Raw genomic sequence first — 15924 nt, 5'->3', positions numbered from 1 at the left:
CCATCTGTGTTGATCATGGGATTATTCCACCCCAGGTGCAGGGCTCCACACTTCTCCTTGTTGAACCTTGTGAGGTATCTCTTGGCCCAGTTGAGTTTTACAAGATCCATCTGGGTTGAGGTTCTGCCATTTGCCTTTTCAACCATCTCCTCTAACGGTATCATCCACAGATTTGCTGGGGGTGCAGCTGTGCCGGTATCAAGATTCTCGTTAGGATGTTGAGCATTATGGGCCCTTGTGTTGATGTCTGGGCTGCTCTTCTTATTACTGGCTGCCAGCTGCATTGAAACAGGTTACGAAAAATTGGAGCCAAAATAGCAGCACTCAGCCGTTAGTTACTGTGAATGCCATAGCAAGCGCTTACTGCCTTCACCTTGTAGGCTTCTGAATTACTGAGCCCACTGCAGTGGTGGGCAAGATAGGTATGCCGTGGTCAAGCAGTGGTGATCCTGCTGTCCTCATCCCTGCCAGAAGCTTGCGCAGGATGCTGCGGTGCAGTCACCGCGATCAGAGTGATCCCTGAGGGCAGGCAGTGCTACAGCAACTCTGGTGGGCGACTGGTGGAGGAAAGTTCCTGTTTTAAAACACGTTCCCTGTTGTACTTCGCACAGCAAATTAACCGTGGGATGTTGTTAAATGAATGAGAGGGGGCCAGAATGGAAACATCTGAAACTTGCTTCCTTCTGAACAGTGTGACTGGAAGCCAGTTAATCATTATCTATTTGGTAGTGAGCAAGTAAGTGTTTGCTGGTAGCAATTAAACTATTGTTTTAAAGATTAATGAGTGGGAGAGACATTGGTTTCACATTAACAAACAAGCGCTTTTTAGAGCAAAGGCCTTGGGCCAGCACATGATGTGCTGGTGCCTTGTTCTTAGCAGCAGCTGTGTGTTCCCTTCACGCTCCAGCTTACAGCGATTTTTGTAGAGATTGTTCATGCCTTCTATTGGCAATAGCACAGAGATGCTGAAAGAAAGTGGGTGTCAAGACCTTGGCAGCGTGGTATGAGATAGGTTCACCTGGCTAAATGAGAAGCCAATTTTTTAAATACTTGAAAATAACTGATCTTTGCTGGCTGTCATTTCTAATGGGAAATTTGCTGGTTATGTTAGTGATGCCCTTCTCATGAATTTACCAGCACTTGTGGTCTGGTCCTCCGGTGAGGGAGGCTGGCCAAGGGGAGAAATTCTGTAGCAGGCTTAGCCCCACAAAATGTACCTTCTGCATCTATTTCTGTCAGCCTGGCTTGGCCGTTAGCTGCATGCACATGTGCTTATGGGTCAGAGACTGGGCAGTGTCTACCAGGGTGCATTAGATGTCAGCTAACCTCAGAGGAATGCTATAGCTGTGTTGTACTGTGTTTCGGTGTCAGTGATATCGTGCAGTCCCATATAACTAGGTAAACAAAACCAAAAACTGGAGATTAGATGAAATGAGGAAGCGGAGTATATGTCTTGGTTGCTGTTAATGCGGAAGATTCAAGCTATGTGTGGTAGGGTGGGAAAAATCCTCTATTAGGTCAGCTGGGCAAGGGCTCTGACTACAAAGGGGGGTTGGGGCAATAAAAGCTATGTGGACTAAACAGAAAATTATATTTCATAATTAAAGAGTACAGGGTTTTTTGCTTTGAAAGTGGACAAGAAGATGTGTCTGTGCTGGCCTGAAAATCTGTCTGTATGCTGCTGCCAGTTCCAGAAGAATGACTGCATTTTAAAAAGTGCCTGGTTTTGTTTTCTTCTATTAGCTTGCCATGGCCTAGCTTTTTTGTTTTCGTCACTATCTGTAGCTAACAACATAATCCAGCTGTTGTGCATGGTTCCCTTCTGTGCAAGGCCCTGTGTAGACTAAGCAGAGGATTGCCCATGAGGGTGCAGCTTTTGTCCCCCCAAAAGGGATTTGTCAGGATTGAGCTCCTTTCAGCAATACATTAATAGCTTGCAATTATGAACCCTGTCAGTACCCCTTTAATTTTACATCATTGTTTCTTTTAAAAGTTGACATTTTTTATATCGCAGTGCTCCACTTGCTTCTGCAAGTGCTGCTACTGCGTGTCACCTCTGAGTCTTTGGGAGCTGGCTGGGAAGTTTGGGGCAGTGCGTTTTGGAGCCAGGGAGATCAGCAGCAGATGAACTGGTGAGAGATCACCTGTGTGGAAGAGCACAGCGTGGATAGTGGCAAAGAGAAAGCTCTCAGCCGTGAGGAGAGGTAGAGAGGAGGGGGCTGAGTGGGCAGAGCAGGACTCTTGGGAGTGCTGCTTGTTGTAGAGAAGGGATTTACTGTTGTGGGACGCTTGTTTGCAGCAGGTTGCTTGTAGAGGACTGAGTTGCAGAGGAGGGATGAACGCAGCGACAGAAAGAGTTGGCGCTCTGTGCGGATGGTGTGTGACAGAGACTGCTGTGACAGTGGGATTCTCCTTAGCTGAGATCTCTGTGGCTGCTTAATTGCATTTTTCAAAGGGTCCCATTTTATATTTTATGCTAATAGGGGAAGGGTCTGCAGTGGTGAAGACATTCAGTTGAGTTTCCTGGCAGAAAGCACTGATGATGAGGCACAACGAGCTCCCGGTCACTGTGGCAGTGGGAGCTGGGGCACAGGTTCCCCAGTTCCTAAGGTGTGAAGGCTTTCTTGTTTTCAATAAGGGGTTTCACTGGCCTAGCTCCTTCTGACTTTTTTGAAAGAGATGCTCACTTTTATAATGGGTAGACTCCATCAAGCACCAGCTATATGGGTGACAGGCAGGAAGTTGACATCCCGCTTGCCTCCAACCTCCCTCAGAAATTTTTGTCCTCATCCCTAAAACATTTTCCTTCGTGCTACCCCAGGGCTAACCCTCTCTCAACTCAAACATCAAGTTGTTCTTGAAAGCAAAATAACATTGTTTTCAGCCATTCATTTGAATTTTGAATTCTGGTCTTTTGAGAGAAACAGCCACTATCTAAAACGGTGATACTCATACGCAATGTCAAGAGGTTGGATGGAGACATGAGTTCCCGTTGTTCTCTATGGTTTTAAAAACACATGAAGAACACAGCTACTGTCTTCCATCAAACTGAGTGACCTGCAGGGAGAGACTGAGAGCGTGAGAGCAATCTGTCAGTGATGGTGCAGAACAAGCTGGAGGGAGTTTTAAATGAAGGCTAATTATTGAGTAACTGTACTAACTAAAAAGTGTTTGAGTATCCTTTTTCACACTGGCAAAGCCACAAACCTGTTGATGTCTCTCTAATGACTAATGTATCATTCTTTACCCTAGCATTTGGCTTTTTTGTTTCCCAGGCTTTCAGTAAGTTGCTTAAAACAAAAGGCTGTAGTCTGACTTCAGATAACTGTTGAAGCTAAATTGCTATTTGGACTAGCTTAAACAAAAAAGCATTTTGTGTTCCAAAACAGTGTTTCCAAACTGCCATTGCAAAGTAGCATTCAACAAATACAGCTGGGAGAGAGTATTTAAGTACGGTTTTGTTTCAGTTTTCCATGTGCCCACGCAGTTATGGGGCATGAAGCTGAATATAGCCGGAGTTATGGGCCTGCCTGTTAACAGCTTCAGGTCTCAATGTCCTACAGGTCCAGGTGCAAGTAGAAATCTAGCTGAATTGTAAATCTAGCTTCTGGTTTTCTTATCATAAAGAACATTTTCCTGCTGTGCAGCCAATTGTGCTTTAGAGGCTTCATCAGAAGAGCTACTAGTACTGCAAGCTACCACTAAATGTTGTTTTCCGTGGGGGTTTAGTAACTAGTAACTCAGCTCCTAATGCTCTGCAGAGTTTTTGCTGGCTTAAATGTGTTGATCCCTGACCTCGGTATCTGTGCCAACAGAAACTTTCAAGTGCTGATGCAGTTACGGTGAGAAAACTGTGTACTTCTCCTGTGCTCGCATTGCCCCTGGGATCTGGTTTTACTAGAGTTTCGAAAGCAGTTACTTGCTGGTGCGGTTCTGCCTGTGCTAGGAACGGGTCGCCAGTCTGTTCTCCTGTGTTTGTAAGTTGTTTCTTGCGCGGGCAGGCCCGCCCCTGCAGCGGGGCAGCCATGGAGCGAAAGCCTTCACTGGGGCTAGGCTTTGACGGCCTTATTGCCTGGAAGTTATTGGGACCTGGATCCTTCTCGTAGGGTCTTCCATGAAAATCAGTCCTGCTCTTCCTCCCGACATCCTCAGCGCTGTTCTGTAGTACTTGGTGCAGGCTCTTACTGGAGTCTTGCATTTTATTTCACTCTTTAAAATCCCATCTCAAACTATTTTTGTGGAAAACTTTTGGCCTTTATTTGCATTTGATCCCTTTACTAGCACCGGTCAAACGTACTGGAAGGAAAAAAAAGTTGTGAATTTTTGGAGAAGTCAGCGGAGGATATTTTGGGGACTAAGATTCAGGCTTCTTCCTGTGTCCTTTGTTGGAAGCTTAGGTTGAGCCTTGTTTAAAGATCCTCAGATGGCTTTCCCGTGCTTGGCGGGTACCATGGTTTAGGTTAGTTATTGGCTAAATTAAAATATTCTTTAGTCAGGCTTATTCTGAATTTACAAAATGTGTTAATACATTTGAAACAGGCAGCTGGTGACTGGGTGGTAAGGAGATGTAATGAGTCTAAGGTATTAACGATGAATTTACACCAGGATGCTGTTCATTCACTAACATTGGCCCAAAGCTCTGTGCTGCTCTGGGATGTGCGGTCCTGCATGGAAATTAACACTTTAATGCCCTGGCTCTTCACGAAGGCTTTAGGCAGGGTGGTGTGGTGTGAGCCGCAAAGGGCATGGTTAGATGAATTTCTCTTCTGCGGAAAACACCAGCAGCCACTTCATAAGGAAGCGCATCAAGGACCTTGGTTGGAAGGAAATTACCGCACTGATTGTGATGACTTTGATTTCCCTCTCCAGCTAGTAACTGAAGGACCTCTGACACATAACTCCTATTTTTCCACGGTCACTTTGGGGTGAAGTGGATTAGGGGGGAGGAAGTAAGAAAGGCTTGCTGCTATTTCAGGACATTGTGAGGGAAACTTAGTGTGCTTTATTTCCTTTTGAGACTTGTGTTTAAATTAGGAGTCTGTCTCCCCTGCCACGGGGCAGGGAGGGAAGGGTTTTTTCCATTACCTTTACAAATAACTGTGGTGTCTCAAGTGTGAAAGTATGTGATACAGCTGGTATTGAGGAGGTGTAGCCAGCTGTTTGCTGGAGAAATGCAGCATTGTTCTACTTATTTCCCATTTTGTATCAGGAATTTTTAGCCACTTCCCAAATGACCACCGTTTCTTCACACTAGAACCTCTCCTTTTTTCATAAGACTTCATTTTCCTCAATTTAGTATTCTGTATCTCAGAGCCCTTTCCCCTGTTTCAGCCTCAGACTCCTCTGTATATCATGACATGTAAAGTTTTATTCACTATTTTGTTCTGTCAGTCATGTCTGGTCAAAGACATTTCCCATATGTATAAACTGGGTAATTCCCATTTATTTTCTAAAAAAAAAAAAATCATTGAAGTGTAAACAAAAACTGTCTTCACAGTGCTGGATGTTCAATTAATTGGAAGCTTACATTTGAAGTGTGGTGTTTTCAGTGCAAAACAGCTCAAAAATACTACTTTAAATAGAAATTTATGAAATATATAATGTACAAAAGTTCAGGTAAAGATTTTACTTTTGAGCTAAACAAGGTATTTGTGCGTCAACCTCAAAAAGGCTCTAGAGCAGTAAAGTGCTGATACAGTTAAGAGACAGCATGCTTTGCTGGGAAGGTCATATGTTGTTTCGGAGGAGTCTTTGCTTTCACAGCAAGAGCCATATAGTTCACCAGAAGACGTGTGTTCTCCCCCGCTTCTGTGCAGACACTTGAAAGTGCTTCCTTCAAGCTCAAACCTTGTGTTATTTTGCTGAAAAGAAGCAGCAGTTTCCAAAGGACATAGCAGGGCCTTTATCTGTGTTTTACATGCATTGCAAATTCCCTTGGTTACCTTAGTGTCTGTGTACTGGGGACTTGCTGTACCAGTTGTGTCCCAGCGATAGCAAAGTAGAAGAACGTCCAAAGAATTAGCAGCCACCTTCTCAGAAAACTTGTTTATGCTTTATAGCAATGTAATACTCCCAAAACGTTTCCTCAGCGTGATTAATGGTGCACCAGATAAAAATCCACCCTGACTAAATTCAGGGAGTGCCATTCTCAATGTATTCTTGACATGCTACAAGTTTGCTATTGCGTTTTCTTTTATTTTGTTTCTCAATGATTAAACCTACATCATAAGGTATTTATCTCTCAGCCAGGTACTTATTTGTAGGCCATCAGCTGTGCGGTTTTTTTACTACGAACACCATGAGAGAGTTCTTTGTGAATTACCTGTTTGGGAACTGCTGTCTTAGCAGTGCTTAGTCCAGTGAGGAAACATGTATCACTTCCAAGTAAAAGGTTGGGAAACAGTAATGCTGGTGTGGTGTTTTAAAGTCCCGGGATTAGTGTGGTAGATCTTCTAAACATTCTTCTAAAAATGACTGTGAGGGTTCCTTTGTCTCTGATCCCAACTTCTCTTTTTTAGGCACAGCTGGAAGCTCAGAGGGCGACTCAGGATTTTCAGAGGGCCACTGAAGTGCTGCGTGCTGCGAAAGAGACCATTTCCCTCGCTGAGCAGAGGCTACTGGAAGACGACAAACGTCAGTTTGACTCTGCTTGGCAAGAGATGCTCAACCATGCTACTCAGAGGGTAATGAAAACTTGCCCCAGCATCTGTCTTTTCCATATTTTGTGTTCTCTGGTGGTGTATGAGGCTTAGTTTCTGAAAGACCAAATTTTTGTATTGGTCCAGATACATGACATGTAGGAAATGAAGCTACAGAAAATCACGAAGCCTGAAGTTAAACGATTTGGGCCTTGGGCTGCTACTGGGACAACTAATAGTTCTCTATCTGGCTGTGCTAGTAGCTAGTGGAGTAGCTCTCTAAAGAAAAATAATTACCACCTATATAATAGGGATAAACAATATCTTAAGGCATATCTGCATTTGGAGTTATGCCAGAATAATTGCATAGGGATGGCTATTCCTGAATACGTATGTTATGGAAAGTCTTACTCTGGAAAAACAGAGTTCCAATTTTAGTATCCTCTGTTCTTAGTAAGGAGCATGTTGAACAAGGCACTTCGCTTCGGAAACGTGTGTTTGAATGTAGAATTACTCAACAATGTGTGGTGTTGCATTTTAAGCTTGCACACTGCTCTATCCTGAATTAACTTTCAAATTTAGACAAGGTCTTACCTCCTTTGTGAAGTCTTTTTAAATTTACAGAGGAGATGCACTGTCTAACAATGAAAGGATGTATTCATTTTAGCAAGGAGAATTTTCCTGTCATTTACCGTATCTCTTTTTTTCCTGTCTATTTTAAAAAAAAAAAGGCAGAAAGGTTTTTTTTTTACATGAAAGAACCAAAAATCAAAGTTAAAAACCTTTGTTCTGTCAGAGTTCCCTTAATATGCCAGTGAAGCTGAACTCGCTATTCCAAGTATGCTAGCGTGCCATACAATGTTTGTATTGTCTTGCAGTCCTCAGTGCAGTAGCTCTGTTCTGTTGCAGAAGCTTCTCAGTTATAAGAAAGCCTCTATTTCAGAGTGAATTGTAAAAACCAGCTGCCTGAAGAAAAAAGGATGTTGGCTGTGTGTAGGGGAGAGATGGAAAACCTGGTATATATTAAAAAAGAGAAAACAAACTCCAGGGTATTGTTTGTGTTATTGTCCCTGTTATCATTAGGTATTTGCAGATCTGGCAACCTCTGGTGTTTCTGAAGGGAGCCCCACCTTTGCAGTGCGTGTGCGCCAGGACACCAGCAGCTGTCACTTTCCCTAGTTGCTACCCCTGCTTAATATGAGCAAAGCCCAGAAATGCATACACAATTTTTGATTCTCAGAATAGATAGGCGAGAAAACTGGAAACATCCAAGGAGTTGCTTAGAGCTCCTGACGGCTAAACTGCTGAGATCTGGTAAAGAGTGATAGCAACCACATATCAGGTACCTCTCTCTAGCTGGCGTAACGGAAATTTGTGTTGGGGTGGGTGAGGAAGGAAATGCTAGCAATGTTGAGAGTTCAGATGGATTCCTTTTTTCCTTGGATATTTCAAAGGGATCCCTGTGTCCTTCTACAACCCTTAATCCTTTGCTGATAGTCTGCGAGAGGAGTACACCTGAGATGGGCAAACCTAGTGATTTAGAGCAGAAGATGGCTGCTGACAGTGTTTGGTGGAGTCATGCTGGTGGTGTTGACACGTGTCATCACTGCATGCAGAATATCTGCTTGTCGGAGGACTGATTCAAACCATAATGTCTCTGATGGTTACAGCTAAACAATAAATAGGAACCTTAGGTTTATTTACTGCAGTTATAAAATCTCCTAGGCACAGACTGGATTGTATAGAGCAGCTGATGGCTCCTTGAATGGAAAGCGTGTTACCCAACTCTTCCTGGTGCTTAAAATAGTCTGGGTAAGCTCAGTTCCCAGAAAGCACCTATCTGCACCTTTCCAGGGTACTGCAGATTTTGAAAGAGTTACATGGAAGTTTGTCTTGTGATTTTTCATTGGCCTTACTAGAGGTCTTAGGACTAGGGCCAGAGCCAAGAAGAGTGAAAATGCTGTTGGAAGTCCTGACTGAACAGACCCAGCATTAGTTTGTTTGGAGTGCTTGACTGAGTTTTATAACTTCTTTAGGAGCAGAGTGAATACTTACTTGGCTTCAGTGCATGCAATTAGTGAAGTGCTTAGCGTTCAGTGAGGTAAACAGAATAATTGGGGTCTCAAGGAGCAGAAAACGTCACCATTCCCTACCAAGCTGTGAATGAAAACAGGTTGGAGGATGAGATCTACTAGAACAAAAGTTCTCCTTGACTGCCACAGTGTTGCTGTTAACTCAGATCGTTAACTATTAATTACATTAGAAATTACTAATGGAAAAAAACTGTTTCTGAGGGTGAAGGCAGAGGGTTAAGAAATAGAATTCCTCTACTTCCACATATAAAATCACTCTTGGAGAAAATTTTTGCACTCTAGTTGTTTGGATTTGCTAGCTTTTTGGCATTTATTTATTTATTTTGGTATTTATAAATGACAGTTGTACTGGACGGAGAATAATCTTGCACTGGGCCTTGTACAGCAGTGAATCAAGTGCAGAAAAGCACCTCTGCCAAATGTTAGAAGTGGACTACTAATTCATTTGTTTCTCTATTGAAACGTCAGGCAAGAGTGAAGTGTTTTTATTTGCTATTCTTAGGCAGAGGTAGCAGACTTTATTGAATTAATCTGAAATTTGGAACAAAACCTGAGCCCTGTAGCAGCTTAGTAGCTGACAAACAGTGCAAACAGAGAGCATAAAGGAAAAGGGTAGGCAAGAGAACAAATGAGACGCTTATTTTTAATACAGGCATGTATGGAAATACTGCCAGGTTACTTTTGCACTTGACCCAATGGATGCGGACAAAGATTTGGGTTCCAGAGTACCAAACAGGAAATGTTGTTTGCAGACCCTCACTGGGAGGAAATGGAGATAAGGGTTGCATGTTGTAATTGCTTCTTGATTTCTTCGTAGACTGAAAAGCTATTAACACTATTTTTAATGTGACAGTCTAACGGGTTACTGTAAACAAGGCTTTTGTAGCCACTGATATAGAAAATCATATCATTAAACTGATGAGAAATGGGAGAGTTACTGAAATTTTGCTTATCCTGGGTGGGCTGGAAGCATAACCTGTGGAAGATGTTTTTATTCGCAAGCAGACAGGACCAGCATGAATAGGTACAGGGAGTACAGGCTGTCACTCGGCAATTTTTTCACCTTGCAGTTTGAGCTATGTTTCCAAAGGAAGCTGGGTGCCTAAATAGGAGCTGGATGCCTGCCTGGGAAGATGCAACTAATCCCTGTAAATGTCTGTGCTTGAGCTATGTGTTGACCACAGTGAAGCACAGGACTGTGATGCAATCCTGCAAGTCAGGCAGCTGCTTTACCCGCTTCTACTCTTAACTTGACGTGTATTTTGGGGTAAATTCCTGTGTTTTTTTCCTAAATGTCCGTTTCTCCACAGATCTGAGGTAAGTGTAATGACACTTAGGCTGGGATTTAGCTCATCAGTTTCAGGTGTCTATAGAACATTACTTTGTACATCCCAGTTACTTGCCTAAACTTCCATTATAGTCAAAGGAGGTCTGATCAATAAGTTGATGGTGTCTGGAGAGCTATTCATGTGACCAGAGGGGCAAGTTCATTGTAAGATGAATTCTCTGTTGATTATGATGGAAATGTAGTCACCTAGCTTGCATGTAGATAGGTTTGATGAGCTCTTGAGCTGCCTGAAGAAGAAAAGTACTGTTCACTATTAGCCATTGGCTTACCAGATTTTTGGTAGCTGCAGTTTGTCTTTAAAATTTGGAGAAAATGTTTTCGGGAAGTGGAAGTGTGCTGCCTATCTGCTAGTACCTTGAATTATAATAATTTGGGGTGCAGAGAGCAGGGCTATACAAGGGCCAAAGGATGGAGAATTTTGGAGGGAGGAAGGAGAGAGATCTTCACTTTTATACTCCTGTTGAAAATCATTCATATATGTGTACAAAAGGAAAGTGCTGACAGATGCGTGTTACCTCAAGTTTGAGACAAGCTGGAGCAGAAAGGAAGATCCTTCATGAATTTCAAGAGAAATTGCTAATTTCTAATTGCCGATGCAATCTGCAGTCTTTAAAAAGGTTCTGCTTTTACAGTCTTTCCTGAGATATGTTCAGTTCATAAATTCTGGCAGGGAGAAGAAATGTTTTGGCTCTTGATCATGAGACATTTTAAAAAGGAAGGGATGGGGAGAGAGTGAAGAGGGAGGAGACATGCTCCCGCTTGGTTTAATTTGGCTTCTGAAGCTCCCTTTGATATTACACTGTCAAGTACCATCTGTCAGTGTAAAATGCGTGGGTGCTTTCGTGATGTAGAGAGAAGAGATACTTCCTGCAGATAGAAATACTTGGAGAAGAAAGGGGGAAAAGAAAAGTCTGTGAAAAAAACAACAAAAATATCCACATCCTTCCCTGCCCTAATCTCTCTGTCACTTCACCCTGGAAATGCAGGGGTTAAATGCAATCCCTTGTATTGTTGATTCTGTCTTCCTGGTTTACTGATCTTGCATTGTCTCTTACCGCTTTTATTTCTAATTCTTCCCCTAGAAGAGTCATCAATTTAATTTTTTTGAGAAAGAAGCAGTTGTCCGGAGTAATTCTCTGGCTTAGATGGTCAGCTTTGCTTAATTTCACTGATAAATTTTCCTTTTGCATCTGTTGTTATTACTGAAATTTTGCCTGGAGTCCAGCTTTGACTTCAGATCATGCAAATCTTTTGGGGGGAACAAAGCTACTTGTACAGGCTTATTCACTAGAAATATATACTCTACTCTGACCTTCCTTTCCCAGACATCTGGGTTGGAAATAGAAGGTAGGAAAGGAGAGAAGAGGAATTGACTGATACCTGTGTTGGGGTTTTGTTTTTGTTTTCCAATAGTTGTATCTTGTAGCCTGTGCTACCTGGGAGAATGAGTTCTGCCTGGAATAGATGATCTAGTAATTAAGGACAGGTGTGGGCTACAGAAATGTCCAGTGAATGTGTGGACATCCTAGAAGTTTACCCCCTCTGGATATTTTTGTGCAAGAGTATGTCCCCTGCTCACCCCAAGGGTATGAATGGCAGGTACAATGTAAGGAGGAGAGGTGTGTCTTGAGCAGTCTTAATTTGAAGAGGTGTCATCCTCACTTTTATCTCTGCCTTTTTCTAAGGGATGCTGTTGCATCTGTGATGGCTTAGGAGCATCAACAAGGCAAGGTTGGTGGTAGAAGCACAGTGACTTTTATTAGACAAAACAGCTTATTTGGTGACTGTGACCAAAAGCTTGTTTACAAGTCCATATAAGACTGCTTTTTCCCTAACCTTATTATTAGGTCTGATAAAAAGTACTTCTTTCCCACACAAGCCTTGTCAGTGGTCTTCTAAGACCTTTTTAAAAGGTGAGGTGGTCTTACATTGAAGCTCACAGATGTAGAGTTGGCAGCACGGTTTGCAGTCTGTTTCTGTCCACCTGCCCTGATGGACGGCTTCTCTATTTAAAGGCCGTGTGGCTTTTTTGGAGGGGTGGATGATCTTTTTGTTTCTTCTTGTCTGAATGAAGTGCTTAAATGCATCTTGGCAGGTGATGGATCTCATGGACTGTGAGGTACCTCACAGTCTTCCAGGTATTGTCCTCAGCCTTGGGCGTGCACCTTGAGCCGCTCTCCCGGGGGAAGGGGACAGGCTGTCTTTGGCTTCTCCGCAGATTTGTGCGGGTAATGTGAGCACGATGACAGAATGCCCATAGGAAAACAAGGGAGTGGGGGGAAATGGTTTTCCTTACATCGCTGATTTCTCAAAAGGATGAAGTATACAACCTTTTTTTTTTTTTTTTTCTTTCTGGAAAGCATAATGAATGTGGGTATATATGGCTGGCAGCAAATTCCATATTTTGTCAGATATTTTGAGGTGTTTACAATCTGCCATCCTCAAATCCCAATTCTGCAGGGTTCAGCATTTCTGTGATGTTTGATATGAAAGATGTGCAAAATCAACATGATACTGGACACCTAACCTGCTTTATGACCCTGGTGCTGGTAGTACTTATCGTGTGGTTCATCACAGATATCAAAGTTGATGCTAATTTTGCCCCAAGAATGGATGCGATTGGTATTTAATTGAGCATTGGCAAATTCCAGCCGCTTCATTATTTTGTAGCTTCCAGCATTTTTAAATTGCAGTTTCCTTGCCACACTACAAAGAAGGCAAACCAGCTTCTGTGCAGTCTTTGGAGACTCTATTTTAATTTAAGACACTTCCATGGTAAAACCAGCCTTGTCTGACTAGGGAAAGTCATTGCCTCAACCTAGCCTTTGAACAGTTGTTCAAGATAAGAGGCTTGTTTTCAGGATGCAGGAGCGAGCCTGTTATGAAATCTGATAGATTATTTTTCTGACCTTTCTTCAAAAGTGGATGTCTTATTTATATATAAAATAGTTGAAGGGTGTTGGAGTTGAGTATATTATTTTATATCTAATCAAAAGAGCCTTTGGAAACCTTTCTTTCTCGTAGTTTAAAGTTCTGTAGCAACTTCTTTGTTTAATAATAAGTGGTGTGTGCAGATGAGCAAAACGTGGCCTCCAGTTGTGCCAGCAACAGCTTCTAGTTGATGCTGATGCAGTTCAGCTTTGGCATGTGGCAGTTTCACGCTTTCATGTAGGCATCAGAAAGGACAACACGACAGTTTTCCTGAGAGGAACAGCACTCTGAGCAAGTCAAAGTTGACCGTGCTCTTTTCTCTGTTCAGTTCAGCCTGAGAGCTAGGATGCTTTCACGAAATTAGAGCTTTGTGGGTGAGGTTATTTAAAATCAAGATACCTTGAATATTCTCTTTCTCTGGATCTGAGAGTTCAGATGCACGTTCTGGTGGTGGGGGCCAGTTGGAGCAAATTTGCTTGAAGTTGTGGAGTAATTGGTTTCACAGCGGAGACGTTTCGTAATCCACTGTACTGGAGAAAACCAAGTCCTGCCATTTTTTGTATGGATACCTTCATAGCTGCGAGAGAGGGAGCCTGAAAACTGCCTGCTTCCTCCTCATTGCCAGACCAATGGAGAGATTGTCACCACTTTTCTTACTTTAAACAAATCGGTTACCTCCCTGTCTGGATCTTGACTGTTCGTGCATTAAAGAAGAATTTTCTGACTTAACACCGCTGACATATCAAATTTGCACAGGAAAAGTACCCTGGATAGAATTACTGGCAAAGCGTAACTATGGGATACCAGGAGAGCAGCTAATGGAGGGACATTTACTTTTCCTGTTGCTTTTGTAGACTCCTAATTGCTGCAAAATGCCACCGCAGTGAGCGTTTGCTTATAAAGCTTTGAAGAAATGATTGCCTGAAGAATTTGCTAGCTTGTGAGCAGGGTTACAGCTGGGCTGGCTGGGGAAGGCTGGGGCTGGCTGTGGAGAGCGGCTGACGTGCTGGGCCTGGGACTGCTGCGTATTAAACATCTGCCTGCCTGGATAGCGGGCTGGTCATCAGCATAGCTTCCCCCATCTGCCTGGTAGGGGTGTCAGCTCAGGGCTCGAACCTCTGTGCATTTTCGATGTTGAAACCGTGATTTGAGGCTGGTCAGCTGTTTTACGAGAAAAGCCGGCTTCCTGGCCTTCTGCGAACAGGCAGTCATTCGACACGCTGTTTTCTGGTGACTGGTGATTCAGGCTGAACTGCATTTCAGTCCTCGCACTGCTGTGGTTGGTTTTCAGCCCTTTCCAGAGTGGTGGGACTGCAGCCGGGGGCTGAGCAGCCTGCCGGCTCCCCGCTGGGACAGGCGGGCTCCCGTGAGAGAAGCAGGAGGGAACAGAAACAACGCTGTTAAATGTAGCTGGGTGAATTCTGCTAGAGCTGCTCCGCTCCTGAATGTCTAACTGGGTTAAAAAATGGATGACCCCAACATCTGAGGCTCTTCTGAACTTCCCGTAAGAGAGATTATGCAAGAAGCTGCAACACCTCTGTCATAATTAACAGAGTGTTTGCAAATCTGACATATTGCTGCTGCTTTCAGGAAAGACACTTAAATAGGTTCATTGACAGTAATTTTTTCTATACCCTCACTTTCCTGACATGAGCTGATTGGAGAGATTATGAAGATGCTGTTAATTAAGGCATGGATCATTGTGTCTTGCCACTCAACCTGTTTTTTCCCTCTTGAAGGTCATGGAGGCAGAACAGACCAAAACGAGAAGTGAGTTGGTTCACAAGGAGACTGCAGCCAAATACAATGCCGCCATGGGAAGGATGAAACAACTGGAGAAGAAGCTGAAAAGAGCCATCAATAAATCAAAGTACGTTTTACGTTTGGAGATGAATTTAGTGGTGAAATCTGTTTGGGGGAGATACCAAATCTATGGGGTTTTTCAAACTTGTCAAAGTGTGTTGCCCTTTGTATGTCTCCCTTTGGGCTCCTGTCTGCATGCAACAGCCTCACAGCACACTTGGTACTGGTATTTGTCCTTGCATTTGTTGTCCTTCTAAGTGTCTTTTGAAGTACCTGACTTGATAGACTGGTGAACTAAGTGGGATAAGAAGCCTTTTCTGGGCATATTCTCGGTCTTGTTCTAGTGCATGGAACCCTTTGCTGGTGTGTGACGTGAGAAACAGGCTCATGGGATTCACGTAGATGCTGCCCACAGAGCTGCAGAGCTCTGTGCGTAAATGTTTTGCAGCTTAGGATTGTTTGCGGTTTAGTTCTTATTTTTAGTTAGAGCAACAAAGAAAGTGACAGAAACCTGAAAGGTGCGAGACTGCATCAGCATAGCATGCTGTACATCAGACTTGTTTACTTCCTAACGCTGTCGTAGCAAAGCTGTGCGAGAGCTGTTCCTGGGGAAGGAAACACACTTCAGAGAGCATAGCTAAGCAGCAACCGTCATTATTAAATCTGACTGCATTTTATGTGCAGTTTTGCTCTGTTGCTGAGAAGTGAAACAGCTTTTTGCTCAGAACCTGTTTAAAATTTTGGCCCTGTTTACAATCAATTCTTAATCCTTTTTATATTTCACAGTTGTTTTCTTTATATTTCCAGACTGTAGCTTGTCTAAACAATCTGCTTGCTGCTAGCTTTTAATCCCTCCATCTAAAAATGACTTTTTGGTGAAATCAGTCAACTGGTGTTTGCTCAATTCAAGAAGGGATTAGCACTTCTCAAGGAAGATTCAAGCATGTTTGCTGAAACAGCGTAGCAGCGTGGCTTCGTAGAATGAGCTGCATGCTGTTTGTCTAGCACTGCACAGGGACTGTGAAGAACATCATCAGATCACTAAATGACAGATTCCTCTGGATAAGAGCAATCTGAGAAGTGGTTTGGCTGCTAGGAATTCCTTCCTTAC

The 15924-nt window shown here is 43.1% G+C and overlaps 1 protein-coding gene across 4 annotated transcripts in view; it reads left to right on the top strand.

Annotated features, from left to right (window-relative positions):
- Positions 1-15924, top strand: part of SH3BP5 (SH3 domain binding protein 5) — a 53154-nt gene that overhangs the window by 26374 nt on the left and 10856 nt on the right. For 2 of the 4 annotated variants that reach the window (XM_075143304.1, XM_075143305.1), the window contains exons 4-5: positions 6519-6683; positions 14750-14880. In XM_075143304.1, coding sequence (XP_074999405.1) covers positions 6519-6683; positions 14750-14880 — 296 coding nt within the window. Of the gene's footprint in view, positions 1-6091; positions 6231-6372; positions 6392-6518; positions 6684-14749; positions 14881-15924 lie in introns of those variants that run through there. The other 2 variants (XM_075143306.1, XM_075143307.1) reach the window with 2 other exon arrangements.

The sequence above is a fragment of the Calonectris borealis genome, chromosome 2 (genome assembly GCF_964195595.1).
Source record: "Calonectris borealis chromosome 2, bCalBor7.hap1.2, whole genome shotgun sequence".
In the NCBI taxonomy this organism is placed as follows: domain Eukaryota; kingdom Metazoa; phylum Chordata; class Aves; order Procellariiformes; family Procellariidae; genus Calonectris; species Calonectris borealis.
This window is presented reverse-complemented; position numbering and strand designations above follow the sequence as displayed.